This window comes from Populus alba, chromosome 1, assembly GCF_005239225.2.
Source record: "Populus alba chromosome 1, ASM523922v2, whole genome shotgun sequence".
Lineage (NCBI taxonomy): Eukaryota > Viridiplantae > Streptophyta > Magnoliopsida > Malpighiales > Salicaceae > Populus > Populus alba.
Window position 1 is genome coordinate 35,827,204 of NC_133284.1, and position 17,551 is coordinate 35,844,754.

Genomic DNA, 17,551 nt, shown 5'->3' on the forward strand with positions numbered 1-17,551 from the left:
GTTATAAAATCATCTAATAATATTATAATGCTTGGGAATTAACTAGTTGTATTATATCAATTTTTTAAAAAACTATTCTTAAAAAAAAAATCCAATAAGAGAGAAAGTTTAGATATAGATATTTTTATTATTTTTTTATGGTTCTACATTTTATTTTCTCTCTTTTATATATTTTTTTTCAAAATAAGTCTAAAATAATAATTAATAGAATATCATTGATTACTCATTATGTATCATAAAAAATTAATATATATAAATTTAAAAAAAGTTACATTTGAACCTAACCGGAAAAGCATCATAAAGAATGAATAAATGGTAAAAATCGATAGACTAAGATGTTTTTCTTTTAGGATTTGATTTTTTAAATTAATTGTTACATAATTGACCAAACATGAACGCTGAGTTTGCTGAGTTTGCTGAGGGTACATTTTATTTTCTCTTTTGTATATTTCTTTTCAAAATAAATCTAAAATAATAATTAATAGGATATCATTCATTACTCATTATGTATAATAAAAAATTAATATATATAAAAAATATTATTTAAAAAATGCATTTGAACCTACCTGGAAAAGCATCATAAAGAATGAATAAATGGTAAAAAAACGATAGACTAAGATGTTTTTCTTTTAGGATTTGATTTTTTAAATTAATTGTTACATACTTAAAAACATAAAAATTTATATAGAAACAATAATTAATGGGTAGAAACTTAAAATTATAATTTCAAATTTTTTAAATTGTATGATACTAAAGCATTCTCGAAATCAAATCCTTAAGACAATTGACCAAACATAAACGCTGAGTTTACTTGGGTACGATTCCGGTGGACTCCATTCCACAAAAACCTCCTAATCTTAAAAAACCTCTTTCAAAGATAAAGTTCTGGGTAACAAGATTCCACCTCCTATGAGAGAAAAAAGTAATTTGATAGATAGAAAGTTGGTACGAATTGAGCATGAGAATGGGAACAGATTGCTGCCTAAGATTTTGATAGATGACTCCATCTTCAACGATCCTTGGCATGATTCTTTAGTAATCACATTGCTGGGAAAGGATGTTGGTTACTTTCAGATGCAGAGTCGATTGAAATCTGCTTGGAAATTGTCAGGAGGGTTTGAGCTCATGGATATTGGGAACGGCTACTTCATGGTCAAGTTTGATATTGCGGAGGATCGGGAGAGGATCATTAACGGGGGTCCATGGATGATCTTTGATTACTATCTAACAATGCAAAAATAGACGGCTGATTTCGTTGCCTCCTCTGTTGTTATTAATCGCACTGTGGTTTGGGTAAGAATTCCAAGCCTTAATTTGGTATTCTATGATGAAAATTTCTTGCCGGCTATGGCTTCCGCATTAGGGACTCCATTTAAGGTGGATATGACTACTCTCAATGTTGAAAGAGGAAGATTTGCTCGTATTTGTGTAGAGATAGAACTAGATCAACCTGCGGTAGGTAGGATATGGATCAGAGATCACTGGTATAATGTTACATGTACTAAATTACATGCAAGGAAAGGCGGGTAGATTTCAATTTGTTAAAAAGTCGTTATAGTCGTTATAGTCATACGTCCCGTTTCATTAAGTGATACTATTCTCATAACTAATTCAAAGCACACGGCTTGTGTGTGCTCATGTTCCTAAATAAAAGAAAACAGTTAGGCTAGTAAAGATAGTAGACGCCGTGTATATATATACAGCACAATTGTAACAGATTGGCATTAAAAAACATAATGAAAGTATGATGAATGGAGTTGCCATTAATCCTCTGAATTCCATTGTAAAACTTGCCTTCTTCTATATGTAACCATTGTCAAATACTGGATTCTTTTCCAGTAGGTTCAGTAGAAATAACTCTTGTATCAACTGGTATCAGAGCTTGCGAACCTTGGACACCAGCTATGCCTCCAAACACTAGAACACAGGATCTAAGGCGCTTGGAGGAGACGATTGAATCTGCCAACAAGGAGCATGCGGCCAAATATGAGCAAGTAACCAAGTTATTAGAAGTATATGGCCAAAAAATGGAGAGCCATAAGGTTAAGTTTGGGGAGATCAAGGACTTAATTGGTGGCTTAACATTTCAGCAAAACTCCTTCATACAGAGGTTGAGCTCGGGAAGAGGTGAACAAATTGCTAACCATGAACAACCAGGATGCTCAAATGGAGTCAACAGGAACAACTGGACCAGAGAAGCAGATCAACATCCTCAACAGGTATACAAACCTCGACGTGATTTCCCTAGTTTTAATAGAGACAATGTCTATCAATGGCTATTCAAGTGTCACCAGTACTTTGAAATTATAGAAATGACTGATTCTGAAAAACTCAAACAAGCATCCTACTACATGGATGACAGAGCCTTATGTTGGCATCAGAATTTTGTTAGGCATCGACCTGAAGTCCTGTGGAGTGAATATATTGATGCATTGTGCTGTCGTTTTGGAGGCCAAAATGATCCTTTGGAGGAACTAAAAGACCTTAAACAAAAGGCTGATTTAGAAACTTATATACAGGAATTTGATATTCTGTGGAATAGAGTAGAGATGACAGAGAGACAGGCATTGGTTTTCTTTCTGGGAGGTTTAGAAGTTGAGATTAAAAACATGGTCAAAATGTTTGAACTTAAGACCCTATACCAAGCCTACAATCTAGCTAGGCTACAAGAGAACACCATTAGCCACAGACATCCACACCATTCTTACTCAAAAAACACATACAACACTACTAATGTTAATCCACTGAAGCCTTTCACTGCCCAAAATAACACAAAAACCAATCTCTACCACACAAACAACACTGCCAAACCGATTCCTTACCACCAGAAATCTCTAAACACACCATACCGACCTACAAAGACCTTGAGAAATAAAGAGCTAGATGAGAGAAGGGCGAAGGGATTGTGTTTTTGGTGTGATGAGAAATTCATACCGGGCCATCGATGCAAAAATAAAAGGGTGTATTCCCTATGTATTGTGGAGGATGAGGATGTTTCAGAGGAAGAGATCCAGGAAGGCAGCGAGGTTGATCCAAACAGCTTCACACCATAAATATCCATCAATGCCTTAGAAAGCACTTCAGGTTTTCAGACCCTGAGAGTGACTGGTAAGGTTGACAAGACTTCCCTCTTTATCATGATCGACTCGGGAAGCACACAATTTTATAAACACTCAGGTGGCAAGGCGATTGAGCTGCACTCTCACTTCAATTCGGCCATTAGTAGTAGAAGCAGCAAATGGTGGCCAGATGATTTGCACTCATGTGTGTAAGAATTTTCTGTGGAAAATGCAAGGAGTCTAGTTCTCTACAGATGTTTTTGTTGTGGAGCTCAACAATTGTGACATAGTGCTGGGGGTACAATGGCTAGCTACATTGGGTAATATTTTATCCAACTACAATGAATTATGGATGTCTTTTGTATGGCAAAGGCAAGACATAGTGCTACAAGGGGACATCCCAGCTAAGCTTCAAACCATTGGTTTTGAACAATTCAATAGTCTGATAAACAGCCCAAACCAGCTCGTGGAGGTCCATCTATACAGTCTCAGGGTAGTGGGTGAAAAGGATCATTTCATCAGCTCATTAACAACAACACTTCAACCTAGCCTTGGGAGCAATACAACCATAAATGAATTGTTACATACCTACCAGGACATCTTCAAAGAACCAATAGAACTCCCTCCTCTGAGAGCATATGACCATGTTATTCCTCTCAAGGAGGGATCTCAACCAGTCAACCTTAGGCCTTATCGTCATGCGGGCTTGCAAAAAAATATAGTGGAGAAAATAGTAACCGAAATGCTGGATTCTGGCATTATACAACACATCACCAGTCATTTTGCCTCCCCAGTGGTTTTGGTAAAGAAGAAGGACGACACTTGGCGATTGTGTGTGGATTACAGGGCTCTTAACAAAATGACCATCAAAGATAAATTCCCAATTACAATTGTAGAAGAACTGTTGGAAGAACTGGGCAGGTCTATGGTATTCTCTAAAGTTGATCTACGGGTTGGTTATCATCAAATAAGGATGTTGGCAGAGGATATACGCAAGACAGCTTTCAGAACCCATAATGGTCACTATGAGTTCTTGGTCATGCCATTCGGCTTGACTAATGCACCAACAACCTTCCAGAGCTTAATGAATGACATCTTCAGAAGGCATTTACGAAAATTTATTCTAGTTTTCTTTGATGACATCTTGGTGTACAGCCCTACCTTGGAGAAGCATGTAGAACAACTGCAGATCGTGTTTGAGATACTCAGGAATCAGAAGCTTCTTGCTAAGAAGAGTAAGTGTGTTTTTTGCAGCTCTCAAGTGGAGTATTTGGGCCACGTGATCACCAAGTCTGGGGTAGTTACCGATCCACTCAAGATCCAAGCCATTATCAACTGGCCATTTCCTAAAAACATCAAACAACTGTGAGGGTTCCTAGGACTCATAGGGTATTACAGGCGGTTTGTCAAGGGTTATGAGGCCATTTGTAAACCTTTAACTCAGCTCCTAAAGAAGGATTCTTACAAGTGGGATGAAGAGGCCAAGGTGGCTTTTGAAAGGTTAAAACAAGCTATGACAAACCCTCTAGTTTTGGCCTTACCCGACTTGACCAAGCTATTTGTTATTGAAACTGACGCTTCAGGCACTGATGTGGGGGCTGTGCTAATGCAATAAGGACATCTTATAGCTTTCCTCAGCAAGGCTTTTGGTCCTAGGCAACAAGTTCTATCGGCTTATGAAAAGGAGATGTTTGCAATTCTTCAGGTCGTAGCTAAATGGAAACATTACCTTTGGGGAAGACATTTTCGTATAAGAACTGACCACGTTAGCCTTAAGCATTTGCTGGATCAAAAGGTAACATATCCTTCTCAACACCTCTGGCTCACTAAATTGCTTGGGTTTGATTATGAGATTGAGTATCGCAAAGGGAAGGAAAATGTAGCTGCAGACGCTTTGTCAAGGATTCCTAGCAGTCAATTATGCATCATGGTCATGACTTCCATTTCCACTCCTATCATGGACAAAATCAAAATGACTTGGGCATCAGATGATAGTCTTAAGCACATTATACAGGATTTGTTGCATGACCCAAGTTCCCATCCTCACTATGCGTGGGTCAACAATCATTTGAACCGGAAGGGAAAAATTGTGGTAGGCCACAATCCTGCACTTCATAACAAGCTGATCGCTTTATATCATGACACAGCTTCAAGGGGCCACTCAGGGGTGGTGGTCACAGCTCAAAAGGTTAGTAGCCTGTTCTATTGGAAGAAGCAACAGAAACATGTTAGACAATTTGTGAGGGAATGTAGTATCTTCCAGCAAAATAAGCATGAGAATGTGCTAACACCAGGATTACTACAACCTTTACCTATTCCTCTTGCTCCATTTACTGATATCAGCATGGATTTCATTGAGGGCCTTCCTAAATTAGAAGGTAAAGAAGTTATTTTTGTGGTGGTGGATCGATTCAGCAAATACGCACATTTTATGGCCCTTATTCAGCTTCTTCGGTAGCCAGAGTTTTTATGGACAATGTTTATAAGCTGCATAGGCTCCCATTTACAATTGTCAGTGACAGGGATCCGGTTTTCTTAAGTTATTTTTGGCAGCAATTATTCCAACATCAGGGAGTAAATCTACATCACTCTACAGTTTACCACCCACAATCGGATGGCCAAACTGAAGTGGTGAACAGGTGCTTAGAACATTACTTACGTTGCATGTCTGGTGGTAGTCCTCATCAATGGTCCAAATAGGTGCCTCTTGCTGAATGGTGGTATAACACCAACTATCACACATCCACTAAGTCTACTCCTTACAAGATCTTATATGGTTTTCCTCCTCCCCTACATATTCCATACTTCCCTAAGGATTCCACAGTGGAGGCTGTTGATCAATTGCTTACATAGAGGGAAGAGATGCTTGCACAAATCAGAGACAACTTACTCAAGGCTTAACATCGAATGGTACAACTTGCCAATCGAAAACGCAGTGACCGATAATTTCTTCCTGGGGACTTAGTCTACCTCAAGCTACAGCCTTATCGTCAGACATCTATAAAATGCAGAACCTCTTAGAAACTTGCTTCAAAGTTCTATGGACCTTATTCAGTTTTAAAAAAGATTGGTTCGGTGGCCTACAAACTATTGTTACCACCCACAGCTTCTATCCACCCAGTTTTTCATGTATCACAATTAAAGAAACACATAGGGAACAAGATAGTACAATCCACATTGCCGATTACTTCTTCAGCTCCCATGATCATTCCACAGGCAGTTTTGGATCGTAGGATGGTAAAGAGGGGTAACCAAGCCACTACTTAAGTTCTACTCTACTGGAAGGGTCTTGCCCCGTCTGATGCTACTTAGGAGTTTGCAGATGAAATTAGGTGTCGGTTTCCTGAATTCTCCCTTGAGGACAAGGTCATTTTTGAAGGGGGAATACCTGTTACATGTACTACTTAATTACATGCAAGGAAAGGCGGGTAGATTTCAATTTGTTAAAAAGTCGTTATAGTCATACGCCCCGTTTCATTAAGTGATATTGTTCTCATAACTAATTCAAAGCACACGGCTTGTGTGTGCTCACGTTCCTAAATAAAAGGAAACGGTTAGGCCAGTAAAGATAGTAGACGTTGTGTATATATATATATAGCACAGTTGTAACAAATTGGCATTGAAAAACATAATGAAAGTATGATGAATGGAGTTGCCATTAATCCTCTGAATTCCATTGTAAAACCTGCTTTCTTCTATACGTAACCATTGTCAAATACTGGATTCCTTTCCAGTAGGTTCATTAGAAATAACTCTTGTATCATATAAAGTGGAGTACGAGGGGCTTCACATTATTTGTAGCAAGTGTGGTTGTTATGGCCATCTTTGCAAGGATTGTCCAGCGAAGGATTCAACGCAAGACAATTTGCCTAGAACAGAATCTAAGGAACACTTGACGACAACGACAAGTGGTGATAGAACCAATATGGCGGTGGAAGAAAGAGCTAAGGTTATGGGTAACGCTCATGCAATTAATTTAGCGTGTTCTTATGACCACCTCGAAATTCATGGGGGCTGGCTCATAGTTAATAAAAGAAGGAAGCCTAAAACGGTAAATAATGTTAAACCAAAGGAGACTAATACGAGATTTCAATCAAATAAGGTTAGATGATCCTAATGGTATTTCAAATAAGTATAATATAAACTCTTTTTATTACTCAACTGAAAACCACACACAAAGGAGGTTTCAATCGGATGATTTGTTATTAATATCTCATTATAAATTTTTAACATGATCATATTAATTATCTTATTTTAATAACACCATACTTTTAAATATTATCAGGAATTCATGATGCTAACTTATGTTAACAACAAATCAAGTTCCTTTCATAGCACAAGTGTAGATTATACCATATAGTTGGCTATGAAAATGCTAAGCATTTATTGTACCAAGTGTTTAACAACATAAATCTAAATTAACCATTTAACAAGTAAGGTATTAGGAATTAATAAGATAAAAAGATAAGACATGTTGACTTGATAACAATTTTTATCTTTTATTAATGGGTGGGAAACATGTTACTTGCTTTAATTTTTTAATAGTATGGATGACTCTCTCTCTCTCTCTCTCTCTCTCTCTCTCTCTCTCTCTCTCTCTCTCTCTCTCTCTCTCTCTCTCTCTCATATATTCTATTCTTATTAAATATTAATGCTATATAAAAAAGCTATTGATATATAACTATTCCAAAATAATTATTAATATTACCATAATTTTTTTAATATCTTTAAAAACTATGGCATAACTGTTTAAATATTATTTTAATAAATTTATTCAAAAATAATTTTATTCTATTTAAAAAATAAAAGAAATAAAATAGTTAGGGATTGTTTAACAAACAAGTTATGTTTCATTTAGGTACGAAAAGACATGCCCACATGATTGGCCTAAAAAAAATTATGTGTGTGCATGAGTTTGGATCGTTAGACTCATATGACCGACTTTCTTTTCTCTTTTTTTAATTAATGGGTCAGAAACACTTTATTTGCATGAATTTTGTGTTAGTATGAAAACGGCTTGGTGTCTAAGCACACTATATGTCATCTTTCAATTTAAATTTTGATCATTTTCTTTAGCTAAAAAGTCGAGTGCAAGTTATTGTCTCCCAAAAATTAACTTTCAACTTGTTTTCACTTCTAAATACTTGAAAAACATTATTAAACCTATTTTAAACTTAAAAACCCCTTCAATTGATATAATTTTAAAATTAAATCAAATAAAAATACATTTGCGACCCTCTATTTATTTTTATGAAAAAAAAAAAAAAAAAACACTCAAACCATCTCTAAGAAACTTCTCTTTACAAAACAAATTTATTAACATCAAAATTGATCATTTTTATAGTTGGAATGTACTTGATCGATCTTTTTCTCTCTCAATTCATGTTTCATTTTAACATTCAAGGATTAAAATGTGAAAAATTAAAATCTAGGATGAAAATGTAAAATCCTAAAACTTTACAAGACCAAATAAGTGCATAAATTAAAACTTAAAAATGAAGTTTTCTAATGGATTTATATTTTGTTTGTCATAAAATCGATATTTAATTTAATTTTGAATTTTCTCCCAACACTTTATATTTGTGGGAATATACATGTATATTTAATTTTAATGTAGGCAAGAATACATTCTAAGATGCCACCGTCAAAAAAAAAAAAAAAAAAAACTGATTGCATGTGCCACCAATCAATGATTTTGTGCAAAAATTAATGGAAGAACCTACAATCACTTGGCACATAGGGCCCCGTAATTCCCCAAATAAAAGAATAAAACAAAGCACATTAAATAAAATAGATTTGAGTCCTATTTGGTTAACTCAACAACCCTTGATAAAGAAATAAATAAAAAGCCAGAGCATTGCTAGTCACAACTCGAAGTTGAATCCCCTGTTCACTTTCCCTTCTTCTCCTCTCCAATCACAAGATTCATGTAGCAAACCTACCAATTACCATTGATTAATTTAAAAGAAAAGGAGCAACCCAGAGTTTTTGTCTTGATTCTTTGAACAAAGTTCTGGGAGAACAGTTAACCAAGAACTTGAAGCTCCTCTGATTCACTGCCTTGAATTTGATGCTTCAAAAGTTATTGCATGGCAATAAAATAAAATATAACGGTGCCCCATTTCTTGTCTTTTAATCACCTACAAAGTAACGGACGTTTGCTCCCTCCATCAAAAGGGTTTAGCACAAATCCAAAGAGTATACCCACCAGCCATCGCGCAAGCTGAGATCTTTCTTTTAACCTCAAGGTTCTTGCCTTCTCGTTCACTTCACTACCTTAAATTATGCATTTTGATTGACAAAAGGGCTACTTTCTTCACCAGTTTCTTAGATTCCCACCTAGTTTCTCTGCTATTGTTTGATGCATTATGTGAAGATGACGGAGAAACCAATTATCAGAAAGTGCTGCAACAATCAACTCTGGTTGGTCATTCTCATCTCCTTCGTTTTATGCTTTGTTTTGCTCTGCTTTGATTATTCAGCTTTAACTGGAAACCAAGATGGGGTCACTGCTGTTTTGGTCGGTAATTATGAAAATTCAATCACCACCCAGAAATCAGAATCCCTTCAGTTCACTACTAGTCTCAATGAAACCCTCATTAGACCAAACAGAACAGATTTTATTACCAGACAACCTAGTAAAGATCAGCAAAGTGTGAAAGAGAAACCAGTTGCAGATTCTTGTTCAGGTGAGTACATTTATATTCATGATCTTCCTAGGCGGTTCAACCAAGAATTGATTGAGAGTTGCGAGTCAATCACTGTTGGGACTGAGCGTAATATGTGTCCTTACCTGGTTAACTCTGGTCTTGGTCACGAGGTAGAGAATTTTGAAGGGGTTTTGCTAAACAAAAGTTGGTACTCAACAAATCAGTTCTTGTTAGCGGTTATTTTCCACAACAAAATGAAGCAGTACAAGTGCTTAACCAATGATTCTTCACTTGCATCAGCTATTTATGTACCGTTTTATGCTGGTCTTGATGTTGGTAGATATCTTTGGGGTGTTAAAGCGTCAATAAGAGATCAATCTTCTTTTGATTTTGTCAAGTGGATGGTTTCACAACCTGAGTGGAAAAAAATGTGGGGTAGAGACCATTTCTTGGTTGTTGGGAGGATTTCATGGGATTTTAGGAGACAAACTGATAACGAATCTGACTGGGGCAGCAAGCTTAGGTTCTTACCGGAATCTAACAACATGTCAATGTTGTCAATTGAGTCTAGTTCCTGGAACAATGATTATGCCATACCATATCCAACTTGTTTTCATCCCTCAAAAGATAGTGAGGTACTTCAATGGCAAGACAAAATGAGAAGGCAAAAAAGGCCTTACTTATTCTCTTTTGCTGGTGCTCCAAGGTCTGATCTGCAAGATTCGGTCCGGGGCAAGATCATTGAGGAATGCCAAGCTTCAAAGAGCTTGTGCAAATTGCTAGAGTGTAGTTATGGTGTTAATGGTGCCATCACCTGTGATAATCCAGCCAATGTGATGAGGTTGTTTCAAAATTCAGTTTATTGCTTGCAACCTGCAGGGGATTCATACACTAGGCGATCGATATTTGATGCTATTTTAGCAGGGTGCATTCCAGTTTTTTTCCATCCGGGTACTGCTTACGCGCAATATAAATGGCATTTACCACAGAATTACAGCAAATACTCCGTGTTTATACCAGTGAAAGATGTTAAAGATTGGAAAGCTGGCATCAATGAGACACTGCTCCGAATCCCTGAGGAAAGAGTGATGTCAATGAGGGAGGAGGTTATAAGGCTCATTCCAAGCATAATATATGCAGATCCAAGGTCAAGATTGGAGACCTTCGAAGATGCATTTGATTTAGCAGTTAAGGGAATTCTTGATAGAATAGATGGAGTTAGGAAGGTAATTAGAGATGGGGGTGATCCTAGTGCTGGTTTTGCAGATGGGGATGATTTCAAGTATACATTTTCTGGGTATGGAGGAGAAACTTGAAGGAGTTTCAATTCATCGTAATATGAATTTATTAGTCCATGTTCTTTTAGCAAGCAAGCATGCTTACATACATACTCATTTACTCAAAACTCCATATAGTTTATTCACTGTTTGTTGCCTATGGTATGATAATTAATCATTATTTAATGTCATTGGACTGTTTGCATTTTCTCCGCCTCGCCATTGAACGATCTTTTTTGCCCTCTTGAGCAGATCATACTTGATCTTCTTTATCACTAATCATAATTTAATGCTACCTTCACTTGTCTCTTTTATGAAAGCTTGCCGACGCCAGGTGAGGGACCCATGATATGTCATGTCATGTGATATCTCCATCGACCAAGGCAATGAATTGGTCCAGAAAAAAACATAAAAAAATGACCATTGTCTGGTACACGAGACCCTACTCCACCCAACAATGTCATGGTGTGGTCAAAGTAAATATTGTACGCCCGCATGTGAGAATTTTCCCAAATACACGAGTCGGTCCGCGCCTCCGCGGGTTGTAAATCAACCGGAAAATAAATTCAACCGTGCATTTGAGAATTTTCCCAGATACATTGCTCCGTAAATACAGAGTAGATGATCGGTCTATTTGGCCAAATCAACTTGTAATTTAGATCCTCTTGGACTTGAAACTTGGAAGCATGTAACATGGCAGATTTGGGGGAAACCATAGTGTTTTTGGGACAAGAACTTTCTCCCAATGGACTGCTTTTAATGAATGAGACTTTGTCTTTCTTCCTTCATCTTCCCGTAATTTGAGGCGGATTAATCTCCTTGTGCATGTTTAAGAAAATTTATGAAATTGATTTAACTAATTCGGACACAGGCCGTTGCTACTGGGCCCAGGAAGCTTACAGGCATTAAACCCAGCAGCTAAGCTAAAGTAAGGACACGAGCCCAGCCCTGCTCTGCGAGACAGAGATCTATCCACAAAGACGACTCTTCCTGCAGTTCATGTTTTTTAAGGTTACTCGGCCATTTTCAAACTAATTTTCATGTATCCACATGTAATTGAGGTATAATTCACTGTTTCAAATTAAAATAATCTGATTGTTGAAAACAAAATGATGCTTTTGTACCATGAGATATAACGATACCACTAGTCTCATTCCAAGAATCTAGTTAATTATCAATCTTGATTGCCAGACTTACTAACACCACTAATTTCATTTAGATATCTAATCAATTTCTACATTTTCAATATTCATATTACAATTAATAGAATAGCATAATTTAATTAAAGAAATTGCTGTTATTCAACATTATGAATTTAAGCATAATAAATGGTTGCAATATAAAGCACCTATTTGACACTTGTACTCGAGCAAAAATCCCCGGCTACTTACTGGATCCTATAACATTTGTAACCTCTCCTGTATCGACAAAAATAATACATTATACACAATTTAATTATTACAAAAATCCAATTTCAATTTCAATTCCAGCACTTTCATTTCAAATCCAAGTCTCCAAAACAATGCTAAGAAAAACACATAATTTTCCTACTTAAATATTCTTCATTAACATATTATTTAATATACTATTTTACATCATATAGGTAACATTACATATATTTTCTTCACTTAACTCAAATCCCTCTTCCTTTTCCTTTTCTTTACTTTTATTAAAAGTTGGCCACACATCCCATATAAAAGAAATGAGTTTTCTTTACAATAAAATCCCTTACCCCTAAACAAACTCATCAATTTACACATTTAAGCAAAGTTTTTTCATCAATTTGGTTAAATCAAATCCATTATTTTTATGCTGCATAGGTTGAATCCACCTTCCAAAAAAACATATTTTTATTTACAAATTTCAAGCAATTTGGCACATGATTTATACATTGCACATTTCACTTAACATATTATAATATAATTTCTTTTACAACAACTAAAAGAATTCCATCCATCATTCTTTTTACCCTTTCAAAAAATTAAAAGACAAAGAAATTCTTTCAAGTTTCTTAAATTTCTCACAGATAACCCCAAATCAAATCATTAATTGATCAATCACACACATTACTATCTAAATTGTCATAACTATTTATTTAACAATAATTTGATTTCTCCAATTTATTATTTTTTTCTCTTTTAAGTCTTGACTGAACTTATTATGAAATAAAAAAAGATACATTGGCTTGATTTAAATTTATCATAATTAACACTTTATTCCTACTTTACCCCTTATTTTCAGTATATCTAAACATAATTCAACCATCAATTACATTGAAAACTCTATTCCATTTTTTTTCTTCCTTAAAATGCGGCAAACAACCTCTTTTTTTTAAGGAATGCATGTGTTTTGTCTCCTTTTTTTTTTTTTGAAATTCAATACATTACTCATCTATTTAACATCTAAATTAACACATTTACAACATGGATTAAAGGCTAATTTAACCAATCAATTTCTAGTTCCCTTCATAAATCTTTTTTCGACTAACGAGAGTATAGGGGAGGTTACACTTCTTTTAAAAATTTCCACAATTCAAGCATTACCCAGTTATTTTATACCAATCCTAACATAATTTTATCTAAATTTTATAACAATTAAATCAAACAAATTTAAAGCCATATTCTAAACCCTAGTCGAAACTTCCTTCCTTAAGGAATGCATGTTTTCTCTTTGATATTTCTTAATCAACACTTTACTCATCATTCCACACATGTTAACATGTTTCAAGCATCAAACCACCAATTCAAATAATCTTTCTTATAATTCAAGTTTTCCATAATGAACATCAATACCAAATTCTCACAAATACATAAAAAAAAAAAACTTTTAAATTAGCTTAGATTAGAATTCTTTACTTCTTAATAATGCTAAAAAAAGAAAAGAAAATCTAACAATGGAAGGCTTTGATTCCTCTTTGTTCTTCAATTTCTTTTTACCACCCTACTCTCCCTTTTTTCAAGCTTAAACCCATAAAACCCCTCAAAACCTTCCTTTAATCACTAAAACTCTCTATTTTCTTATTATTCTATCCTATTTTGTTAAGATTTTGTGAAGAAAAAATCATGAAAAAATCAATTATATACACACACATCAAGGTATTCTTGAATAAAATTTGATACACTTAAATAGTTAAATTCTTTATCCGGGCCATTTGGAATATTATGTAATTTTTTTGTTATATATATTTCAATTTTAAAATATAAAATAATAAGATGAAAGTAAATTCATGGCAATAAGAATTCATAAGAGTAAATCCACTTTTGATTTAAATTTTTTCTCAAACCAATTTAGATATTAAATTTATTTTTAAATAATTCTAAGAACGTATTTCTATATAAATATAGTAGATTTAGGCAATTTAATAATTCACACTTCAATCTAAATCCTTGTCTAGCCTTTTAACCCTAATGGCGTACGATAGTCCATGGACCACAACTACGATTTGTCCACTACCCAAACCATCAAACGAGCTTAGCAACAGCCTGCAAGTCCAAAACCATAAACCCCAACACTTGCACTTTCCCTGTCTCTGCAACCACTAGTGAGGGAGAGCTCAAAAACCAGGAAGACCCCAAGAAAAAATGGCCGCGAACTCAAACTTTCAGTTATTCTCTTCATCATCCGCAGCGTCAGGGTTCTTTGATTCTTCTACAGAGCCTCCTCTCCCTCCCCCTCCTCCTCCAGTTGAAGTTCTCTCCTCTGAAGTGTCACCCATTTATCCATAAGTACATCCTTCCATCCATCAATACATTAATACATACTGATTGGATTGCGTATGACTTTTACAGGTTTCTTTGATTGTAAAATGCTCTGTGGAGCCGGTTAACTTAGAAGACGGTCTTACTTTACTCAAGGTCAGTTGTTTTGCTCGTGTTGTAAAGCTTCTATTATTTTTCGAAACCTGCTTATAGTTAGGTGTGCTTGATAGAGAACAAAAGTTTGGATTTTGATTTGATTAAAGTGAGTTGCGACCAAATTAATTTGTGGGTTTTGTTTTTTTGTAGGGAAGGGTTAGTACTAAAGAGGTTTTTGGGTTGCCTAACTCAGACTTGGTACCTGGTGTATATGAAGGTGTGCAAAGATTGATTCTTTTTTGTTGCATTTACTTAATTTGCTTGATTTATTGTATTTTTGTTTTTGTTTTTATGCTTTCTGCTTTTGTTTATGATACGTTTTGTTTTTTGGGATGCAGGGGGGTTAAAGCTGTGGGAGGGTTCACTAGACCTTATTAAAGCTCTTCAAGCAGAGGTTCGAAATGGCCATTTATCATTTAGTGGAAAGCGAGTTTTAGAGGTGGGAACATAATTTTCAGGTGATTGTATGCTATTTTGCATTGCTTCAATATGCTGATACTATGGTTTGGCTAGAATTTGTTGTTGTTGACTGCTTTAAATCTAACCCTTTTCGCTGCATGAGTCTAATTGCTGTTACTTTGATTGTTGGAACTTTATGCATTTTGGGTTCCTCTCAATAGATTTTAGCTGTCGATCTTTTGTGTCATCTATTCTATCAATATAATAGTGAGATAACGGTTACAAACTTAGTGTGGTTCCAGGTTTATTTTTGTTTTAAATGTGAACTGTAAAGCTATGCAAAGCCAGGGAGCTACAGAACTTCACCTCAAACTATAGGTTTTAGTCTGTAAGCTTGCAATTTTAAGGGAATTTACTGTAGTTCTTGTCAAGATTTAGCTAAGAATATTATGAAGGGAGAACTTTTTGGTCATCATGAACGAAGATTGTGAAATGTTATGAGACATATTTCTTTTATTGCATCATCTCTCTTTACTTGTTTCTTCTTCCTGAGTCTCTGCACTTGTTTCAGCTTGGGTGTGGCCATGGACTTCCTGGGATCTTTGCGTTCCTTGAGGTAAGTTTTTGCATCTTGGACATCACTATTTTAAATGAAGTTCCTGATCCTGGAAAATCTACATCGTTCTTGAGCTTCTTGTTCTGCTGAATCAGGGTGCTAGTGCTGTACATTTCCAGGATTTCAATGCTGAAGTCCTTCGATGTCTCACCATTCCCAATGTAAATGCCAATCTTTCAGAAAAATTGAGCCCTTCTACATCAGAAGATGCAAGTTCTGATACTGAAGGAGAACTGCGTTTCTTTGCTGGTGACTGGAGCCAAGTCCATCAATGTCTTCCTCATGCTAACAAAAAAGAGAAGGACCTTAGTTGCAGCTCAGGGCATAGTCCACATTCTGGTTATGATATTGTTTTGATGGCAGAGACAATCTATTCAATCTCTGCTCAACACAATCTCTACAGCCTTATAAAGAAGGTATTGCTTGATTGTGTTACTGGTTATTCTCTCTTTTCTGTCATGAACTTAATAGTTTTGAGCTCTGAAAGTGTTCGTTTGCAGTGCTTGAGCCATCCTGGTGGAGTTGTATATATGGCAGCCAAAAAGCACTATTTTGGAGTAGGTGGAGGAACACGACAATTTCTCTCTATGGTAGAAAAAGATGGTGAGCTAGTCCTTTTGAGATGACTGTACAGTAGTTTAGTACGTACACTTGTGATTGATTCTCTCCCTCTCTATTCTGCATTTATGTGCTCATGCAGTATCTCCTTTTTAGCTGTTTCATGTACTACCATCCTTATTTTAAACTGTTTCTACATAAAATTTAACCCAAGATTGAATTTACATAAAATTTAACCCAAGATTGAATTATGTAAATGCATGTTACCTTTGTTGTCTGTCATTCTTGTCACCTCATATTCTCTCATGTTTTAACGTAAAGATACACCCATGGAGGTTTCTGTATATGGCAATATCTCAGTAGATAGCCATTCTTTTTTAATTAGGTGCTATGGCTGCAAGTCTTGTTGCTGAAGTTGCAGATGGATCGTCTAATGTCCGCGAAGTGTGGAAGCTCTCAATTTAGCAGACCAAGACCTCCAATTAAGCTCTCAATGTCTAATGCAAGATGTGGCCATTTGAGCTCCTATATGTGGGTATCAGATTCAATAAATGATACCTGGTATGCTAAGAACATGGCTGGAGATATTTATTGATGAGATCAGAGGGCTGCCATCACATTTGCTCTCTGTACTGCATAAACTTTTTATTTAAATATTCTGAGATTGAATGTCAAGTCTCGCATAGCTGACCATAGATAGTTGCAATGAAATTTTATTGAACTTTGTCCAAGAATTGCAGTTACTTTGCTTAAAATTTAACGAACTGGGAGTCTGGCTGGACATCTTTGTTTCATGGTTGTCAATATTTGGGCTGCTCTTATAATTTAGCATTTGTATTCCAGCTTGGTATTACATGCTGGTTTTTTGATGAGTTCTTTGTGCTAAAATATGATACTGATAAATCTTGCGGTTATGTCCAAGTGTTTAAAATTGGACGTTTTGAATGAACTTCTCACATTTTGGATATAAGTACTTATCTTTCCCGATCCCTGGCCAGGAAGTTAATATTTGGGGACCTTTAGGTTTTATTTAATATTGTGGTCTAACTATGCTCTTAAAATTTTTAGAATTTTTTTCTTAGCTTTAAATTATTTTTTCTTTGGTGTTTTATAAATTGTTTTAATACGTTGACATTTA

The 17,551-nt window shown here is 35.5% G+C and overlaps 3 protein-coding genes across 3 annotated transcripts; all 3 read left to right on the forward strand.

Moving 5' to 3' along the window:
• The first annotated feature begins 909 nt into the window (after positions 1 to 909).
• LOC140955225 (uncharacterized) lies at positions 910 to 5,912 on the forward strand. Its single transcript, XM_073407262.1, has 8 exons — positions 910 to 1,198; positions 1,364 to 1,459; positions 1,843 to 3,026; positions 3,304 to 4,294; positions 4,439 to 4,559; positions 4,698 to 5,437; positions 5,506 to 5,588; positions 5,760 to 5,912. The coding sequence occupies exons 1-8, from the start codon at positions 910 to 912 to the stop codon at positions 5,910 to 5,912; spliced, it is 3,657 nt and encodes a 1,218-aa protein (XP_073263363.1).
• A 2,992-nt stretch (positions 5,913 to 8,904) lies between these two features.
• On the forward strand, positions 8,905 to 11,198 carry LOC118055203 (probable xyloglucan galactosyltransferase GT14). The gene has a single exon (XM_035067024.2). The coding sequence runs from the start codon at positions 9,421 to 9,423 to the stop codon at positions 11,023 to 11,025; it is 1,605 nt and encodes a 534-aa protein (XP_034922915.1). The 5' UTR covers positions 8,905 to 9,420; the 3' UTR covers positions 11,026 to 11,198.
• Positions 11,199 to 14,390: 3,192 nt separating this feature from the next.
• On the forward strand, positions 14,391 to 17,285 carry LOC118055202 (uncharacterized). Its single transcript, XM_035067023.2, has 8 exons — positions 14,391 to 14,690; positions 14,775 to 14,840; positions 14,991 to 15,057; positions 15,179 to 15,279; positions 15,811 to 15,855; positions 15,951 to 16,271; positions 16,356 to 16,458; positions 16,799 to 17,285. The coding sequence occupies exons 1-8, from the start codon at positions 14,568 to 14,570 to the stop codon at positions 16,876 to 16,878; spliced, it is 906 nt and encodes a 301-aa protein (XP_034922914.1). The 5' UTR covers positions 14,391 to 14,567; the 3' UTR covers positions 16,879 to 17,285.
• The last annotated feature ends 266 nt before the right edge of the window (positions 17,286 to 17,551 follow it).

Coding starts and splice junctions, on each gene's coding strand:
- LOC140955225 (XM_073407262.1), top strand. CDS start 910: ATGAGAGAAAAAAGTAATTTGATAGATAGAAAGTTGGTACGAATTGAG. Junction 1,460..1,842: donor ACTAGATCAACCTGCGGTAG/GTAGGATATGGA, acceptor CTTTTCCAGTAG/GTTCAGTAGAAATAACTCTT. Junction 4,295..4,438: donor GAAGCTTCTTGCTAAGAAGA/GTAAGTGTGTTT, acceptor GAGGGTTCCTAG/GACTCATAGGGTATTACAGG.
- LOC118055203 (XM_035067024.2), top strand. CDS start 9,421: ATGCATTATGTGAAGATGACGGAGAAACCAATTATCAGAAAGTGCTGC.
- LOC118055202 (XM_035067023.2), top strand. CDS start 14,568: ATGGCCGCGAACTCAAACTTTCAGTTATTCTCTTCATCATCCGCAGCG. Junction 15,280..15,810: donor GTGGAAAGCGAGTTTTAGAG/GTGGGAACATAA, acceptor CACTTGTTTCAG/CTTGGGTGTGGCCATGGACT. Junction 15,856..15,950: donor GGATCTTTGCGTTCCTTGAG/GTAAGTTTTTGC, acceptor CTGCTGAATCAG/GGTGCTAGTGCTGTACATTT.